The 7,194-nt window shown below is 36.1% G+C and overlaps 1 protein-coding gene across 1 annotated transcript in view; it reads left to right on the top strand.

Annotated features, from left to right (window-relative positions):
• Positions 1-4,979: 4,979 nt before the first annotated feature.
• Positions 4,980-7,194, top strand: part of EYS (eyes shut homolog) — a gene marked incomplete at both ends in the record, with an annotated part of 830,586 nt that continues 828,371 nt past the window's right edge. Inside the window, 2 exons of the mRNA XM_081998016.1 lie at positions 4,980-5,029; positions 5,790-6,043. Coding sequence (XP_081854142.1) covers positions 4,980-5,029; positions 5,790-6,043 — 304 coding nt within the window. The remainder of the gene's footprint in view (positions 5,030-5,789; positions 6,044-7,194) is intronic.

Genomic DNA, 7,194 nt, shown 5'->3' with positions numbered 1-7,194 from the left:
TTGCCTTACGACTAAAGTGACGTAATCACACTGACACAAAACCTCTTATTAATTCAAATGAATTACTGCATTTCCAGCTGAGTCTGTGCTGTTTGAGGTATCATAATATAAGTTAATCAGCATGTATTTAAAGTGATAACTTTTCCAAAGAATTACTGCTCCTGACACTGGATTGATGGTGTAACTGTTAATACAATGAATCTGGCAAGTGCCATACGACAGACCAATTGCATCCACATGCCAAAAGAATCCGTTGACCTTTGGTCACATACACCTCAGAGGAAAAACAGAGAAGATTCATCACCTTAGTTAATACACAGTGTTGCTACATAAAAAAGTACTTGAATTTTCCTTTCAAAAGGACCTCTATCATTTCATTATGTTCTCTGTAGGAGAAGCGAGAGAAGAACTGATTCAACATGGTCCAACGAAAAGCATTTAATGCATAAATAAAGTGAAAGAACTCTTCAAGGAGTTGATCCTCCTGTTTTGAAATCCAAGTAGGGATTTATTACTCTGTTTTCTTCACCCTTGTAAATTTATTCCTTGCCAACATTACATTTCAGACAACCAAGATACTAAATGAAATAAGTCTTGATAGGTATTTTGCTGTAGTCTATCTAGTGAAGGGGAGAACAGAGGTAAAAGACAGTACTTAAAATTCAATGCAGTTTCCATTACCTGTCTTGTTTCTCCCGTTTCTTCAGTCCAATCTATTCAGATGATGTTCTACACTTATCATAGCCCCAGGAAAGCCCAGCAAGAAGACTGAGAACTATTAGATTAAGACATTTGAAGAAGCTGTATTGTAGGATTTACCACTGTTTAGGTCATGATAAACTAATATGTCAGTGTTATACCAACACAGTGTTTAACAAAACTATGTTCAAGACCCATTTCATAGATTGACTTAAAGATTAAATGATAACATCTATTAAACATCTTGGATCATTTATAGTCTTATAAAAATGTTAAAGCTACAAATAAATACAGATGCTGGTATCCAAAGTCCACAGAAGTGCACTTACACTATTATACATTAAATTTAAGAAATATGCACAATGCAATCCATATCTGTTACTGTTGAATATATAATGCATTCATGTAAATGGTAACTATTATGTCAGTGCTATTAAATTAACAAAAAAAGCACCAAACTTAAAGACCTGACTATTTTAGACTTTCACTGCACAAAAATAGCCTGTTTTTATTGAAAAATAGACACATTATAAAGTACAGATTTTAGAAGAAGGCTATTACTGACTTATTAATTTAAGTATATGTTAGCCTTCCATTGTAGATTTCCATATATGACATTATGTACTAAAGTAATTTGTAAACATGTTATTAGAATTTGTGGTAGATTTTTATAAATGAAATTTAAAAGGAATTTATTGAACTTCTAGATCCTATCACTTCTAAACCTCAGTCTGGATTATAAACAATAAATGAATGATTCTTAGATATTTTAATCCTCAACACACAGTAAGAAATGAACTTGCTATTAAGAGGACTAGAATACTACTGAGTGTCGCGTTGACTTTGGCTAGGTGCCAGGTGCCTGCAAAAGCTGCTCTATCACTCCCCCTCTTCAGCTGGACATGGGAGAGAAAATATAACGAGAAGCTTGTGGGTCAAGATAAGGACAGGGAGAGATCATTCAGCAATTACTGTCACGGGCAAAACAGAATTGACTTGGGGAAATTAGTTTAATTTATTGCTAATCAAAATCAGAGTAGGATAACAAGAAATAAAACTAAATCATAAAACACCTTCTCCACACCCCTCCCTTCTTCCTGGGCTCACTCCTGATTTTCTCTACCTCCTCGCTCTGAGTGGCGCAGGAGGACGGGGAATGGAGGTTGTGGTCAGTTTACCACACGTTGTTTCTGCTGCTCCTTCCTCCTTAGGGGGGGGACTCCTCACACTCTGCCCCTGCTCCAACATGGGGTCCCTCCCACGGGAGACAGTTCTCCTGGAACTTCTCGAGCATGAGTCCTTCCCACAGGCTGCAGTTCTTCATGAACTTCTCCAGCATGGGTCATTCCACAGGGTGCCGTCCTTCAGGAACAGACTGCTCCAGCATGAGTCCCCACAGGGTCACAAGTCCTGACAGCAAACCTGCTCCAGCGCAGTCTTTCTGTGCTGTCAGAGCCTCCTTTGGGCATCCACCTGCTCCGGCGTGGGGTCCTCCATGGGCTGCAGGGGGACAGCCTGCTTCACCATGGTCTTCATCACAGGCTACAGGGGAATCTCTGCTCTGGCACCTGGACACCTCCTCCCCCTCCTTCTTCACTGACCTTGGTGTCTGCAGCGTTGTTTTCACATATTCTCACTCCTCTCTCCAGCTGCGAACGCTGCATGTCGGTTTTTTCTCCTCTTCTTAACTCTGTTATCCCTGAGGTGCTACCACCATCGCTGATGGGCTCAGCCTTGGCCAGTGATGGGTCCGTCTTGGAGCTGGCTGGCATTGGCTCTATCAGACACAGAGGAAGCTTCTAGCAGCTTCTCACCAAAGCCACCCCTGCAACACCCACCACTACAAAACCTTGCCACACAAGCTCAATACATCCTGTTTGCATTAATGTATGTATTTGGCCAACCCTAACAGAACAAAACCTCTTTCTGCACCGTTGGTTTGTAGTTTTACATTGTTTTGGGCCACTGCCACAGATTTGGGCTTGCCTAGCTGTGCAAATCAGCCACTTCGTTTCACATGACGTGAAGATCCAGTTTTAAAGTTATTTTCTAATCATGTTTATGCTGAAGAAAAAAACCACAACAGCTTCTCTACAATAATCTGTGATTAATAGTTAAACCAAGTAAACTTTTTGCACTAAAATGACAAGAGAAAACGTCATAATTTTGTATTATTTTTCCTGAGCAATAATATGAATTGAAGAGTCTAAAAAAATGAGAACTTTATTTATCTGCTGCAGGAGGTGAACCATATTATTTTGAAAGACACACAGTTATAATTTCACCAGGAAAAACAAACGACATTCCATTCTTAGTTGTTTTAGATTTCTTCAGACACTGAAACACTGAAAAATACAATGCTCATAACATCAGTGTTTGTAGTATGGAATCAGAAGCATGAGGCTGAAACTAGAAGAATCTCCATTACATCTGTTTCTGTATAGTTCTTCTGTGGTCTCTGAAGATAAGCTACACAACTAGTAATAATAAGGAAATTATAGAAAATTCCTTTTCTTCATCCCCTTTTTCTTGTTAAGGAGAGCTGTAAGTTAAATATTCTCTTCAATATTAATGATGAGGCACATTGTCACAGAATGATTGAATATTTGCATTTTCACAATGAATACATTAATCATTACTGTAAAAAAAAATATTGTTGACTACCTAATGGTTAACCAAGGAAATAAAGTGATTAATTGCACCAGAAAAATTAGTATGACTATCTGTTGTACTAAAGGTGCATGTGCTTTGCATGTTTATTCATAATGAAATTTTACATAAATCAACATTTACATTTTGCTGTAAAGCAGCTGTAAAAGATTATTTGTGTGAACTTCATTCCTTTAAAAAGTGAGAAACAGAATCAGCTGGAGATGTCAAGAGGAGGGGAAGATTTTTTTGCTAAGGGGTGACTGAGGTTGCAAGAAAGAAGAATACAGTAGCTATACCTACTTGAGTAGGTACTGCAGTGCAGTAGCAATGGATCTGTAAAGCAAAAGTGGTGTTGAAGAACTCACAACCACAGTATACAAGATATGCAGGGCTTACTTCAAGCAAGCTCTGTTTTGGTTTATGAACTAAAAGCCCATTAGCAGTTGGTGTGCATTAGCTGTACTCCAAGGAGGTGGGTTTAGTTTTAAACTACTGATTTAGTTTCAACTGAAATAAATCCATTTTACATGCCCTGATACTGTTCTGCAATGTGATACAAAACACTGCTGTTTGGAACAGCCAGGAAATTAATCATAAATGTTTCCTCCTCCTCAGATCTAAAACAGTTGTATAGATGCACCTTGAGACTTGAGGGAGCACAAAGCTAAACCTCAGGTATTATTGAAAAATTTCATAGGGATCAAGAAAACACAAATTTGACAAAAGTTTAACTAGGAAACCTGGACCTTCCTGCAAGGAGCCAGGGAAAGGAAAGCAGCTGGTATTTGTTTATATACATATTAAAAAAAATAATCGTGGTTCAATCACTTGGTGATTTTGCTGTTTAAAAAATTAACCATTTTATTTTCTATTAGTACCTGGCTTTTCTATAGACTAAAAGCCTTTTAATTATACGAAAATTACTAAACCATCTCTACAGTGGACTGAGTTTAGAGTTCAACATAACAACCAATAATATCTCCTTATAAAAATATATTCTTTCCTCTAGGCTTCTTTTAACCACAACATGTAAGGGAAAAACCACCTAATTCTCTATGTGCTTTGAAACTACTCTTGAACTCTGAGAGATGTACTAATGTCCACAGATTACGTTGGGAGAAAAAAACAATCAAAAAAAAGATGTAATTGGGTTAAACACTAGGAGCCATTCATCTTATACATCTCCCTTTCCATCTTCCTTTTTCTTCAGAAGTATTTCATTATTATTACAATAGAAGGAGCTCCCACGGTATTCTGCCCTTCTCGATCTCTAGTTTGTACATAGAAAAAGTTCTTTGGTCTTGCAAATTCTCTCTTACCAAGAGGAATTGCAGGTAAAACTAGAGCCTAACTGAACAGAGAACAAAGTATACTAGTGGTAGATATAGTTATAACTTCCATAGTCCAAAAAAGCTTTTGTAAAATGACATTCAAAATAGTTACCATCATGCTACCTTTTATAGGATTCTTTCTGTACACAGAATCTTACACGGGGTCTTCTTGCTACTGACTTATAATTACCCTGTTGGAAATTTGATAGAGATATAAAAATATCTAAGTGGAAATTTCCAAAAGTCTAACATAAAAATGCAGGAATAATAAAATTCTATTTTCAAGGTTTCCTTAACATGTTAGTTCTTTCCATCTTCCAGATAACATCTCTAAGAATCAAGAATATGTAAGACTATTGTAAGGTTATCTCCTCCTGTGTGAGGAGACCTCTGGTCATGATAACGAAAGAATCAAAGAAAATATTGCCAAGTATAAGGGATTTTCTAATATTATGAGACACGGATCAGCTATGAGATAATCTAGCTTTGTTTTCATTCCCACATTAAAAAAAGTGGCAGAAAGGGAAGTATGAAAAAGCTATCTCCAGTCTTATACAATTTATGTATGTCATCCTACATTGTGGGAAAAAATATCCTGCTCAACTTCTTTAAAATTTTATAGATTTTGTTTTTTAGTTACAGACAGAAATTGCAACCTTTGTTTCTAATGATAAAGCATTTTAATGATGATTTTATGTCCAGAGCAAGCAGGATGTAATTTTTTTTTTTCAATTAGTAGTATTGTAGCAAGCAACTAATATTTTTCTGAAAAAAATAGTCTTGAAATGCATAATACTCATAGTTTATACCAGTTTTCTATTTGAATATTATCAATGGAAGCTTGATATTAAAAGCTGTATAGCTACTAGCTTGTCCCATAAAAATAGCCAAGATTTTGATTATTGTGCAGTTCCATTTAATTATTGCCAGCAGTCTATGTGAAACAGTGACTTAGTGACTAATTAAAGTTAAAGAAGATTGAAAAAAAAGTTATTCCTTTTTAAGTAATTCAAAGTGAAAATATTAATAACATTATTAATCATTATTGATCTATATATTCAACACTGGTGTTTATGGGGTTTTTTGTTCCTCTCATTTCAATAACAGGTGCATATGTCCCCTTGGCTACACTGGCACATTTTGCGAACTTGATATAGACAACTGCATTGGAAACCAGTGCTCTGAATATGGTTTCTGTCAGGACCACTTGCATAATTACAGCTGTAACTGCGTGCCCGGATATGAAGGACCCTTCTGTGAAGTTGAAATTAATGAATGCTCAAGTTCACCTTGTAAAAATGGAGCTATCTGTATGGATTTAATTGGCCACTTTTCCTGTCATTGTGCTGCTGGGTTCAAAGGTAAGTTTTCTGTTTTGAAGTGCCTTGTACTACATATGTGGTTGTCCGATTCTATGTAAACAATGTTTATATGATTGTTTAATAACAATTTTAAATATATATAATATGTATATATTTGTGTGTTTATATGACTTACAAGAATTTTAACTGAATTAACATGAAAACTCTTATACCGTGTCTCCTAATTGTTCCTCAGCTGACGTTCTCTCCACTAAATATACGACTCTACGCATGAGTTTTGATGTAATCGGTAAAAAGTTTTATCAAGTTCCAAAACACAATTTTAATTCTGTTATTTTAATTTCACTGTTATGCAGTCTTAAATGTCATGGATTTAGTCATATGCAGGCTGATAAGAACAAATGTGTTGGTACGGAACAGGAAAATCCAAGCATAGGGAGGAATGAGATCAGCAGTATCATCTCTGCATGTATGGAATATAAACAGCTATATTTAAGTGAGTTGTTCAGACTCCACTTCTACTCAGTGGAGATAGGGCATCTACCTATCATAGACATCTGGGCTGTAGATGTCTGTGTTGGGTTAAGTGAAGCCTCCACAAGCTTGCAATGTGATTCTTTTTTGTCCTAATACTCTATTTCATGTGAATATCCTGAAACTCAGACTATGTGTGGGAGGCAGAAAATCATTTTGGATTCAGTAATACTGAAGTGTTGCATCCTCAGCCTCTAGTCTATATCATCAAGCACAAGCATTAATGGTCTGAATGCTTTCCTATCTCCGTGACAGTCTGTGGTGTACGACCACTAACAAAGACAAAAATAAATAGTATAGTATGCACAGTGGCATCTGTACTAACTAATCATTATTATACAGCTTGTTCTTCCAAGTTGCTGAAGGCTCTTGCACCAATTCAGGGAGCATGCATAGTACTAGATTTGTAAGTCCTAGTTAAACCACTGAGATAACACATGTGTTTGGATCTTTCTGGGTCAATGCCAAAGTGCTGAGCTATTAAGCAATTATAACTTCAGTGCTAATTTTTCATATAAATTCTGGTTAGCTACACTTTTAACTTTTCATCACTAACATTTTTAATTTCAAATATGTTTATATACATTTACATATGTATATACATCTATGTATATGATATGCATTTGCAGATTTGAGTTGGGTATATAATTTCTTGG

Source organism: Phaethon aethereus (genome assembly GCF_964289735.1).
Source record: "Phaethon aethereus genome assembly, chromosome: 3".
NCBI lineage: Eukaryota > Metazoa > Chordata > Aves > Phaethontiformes > Phaethontidae > Phaethon > Phaethon aethereus.
This window is presented reverse-complemented; position numbering and strand designations above follow the sequence as displayed.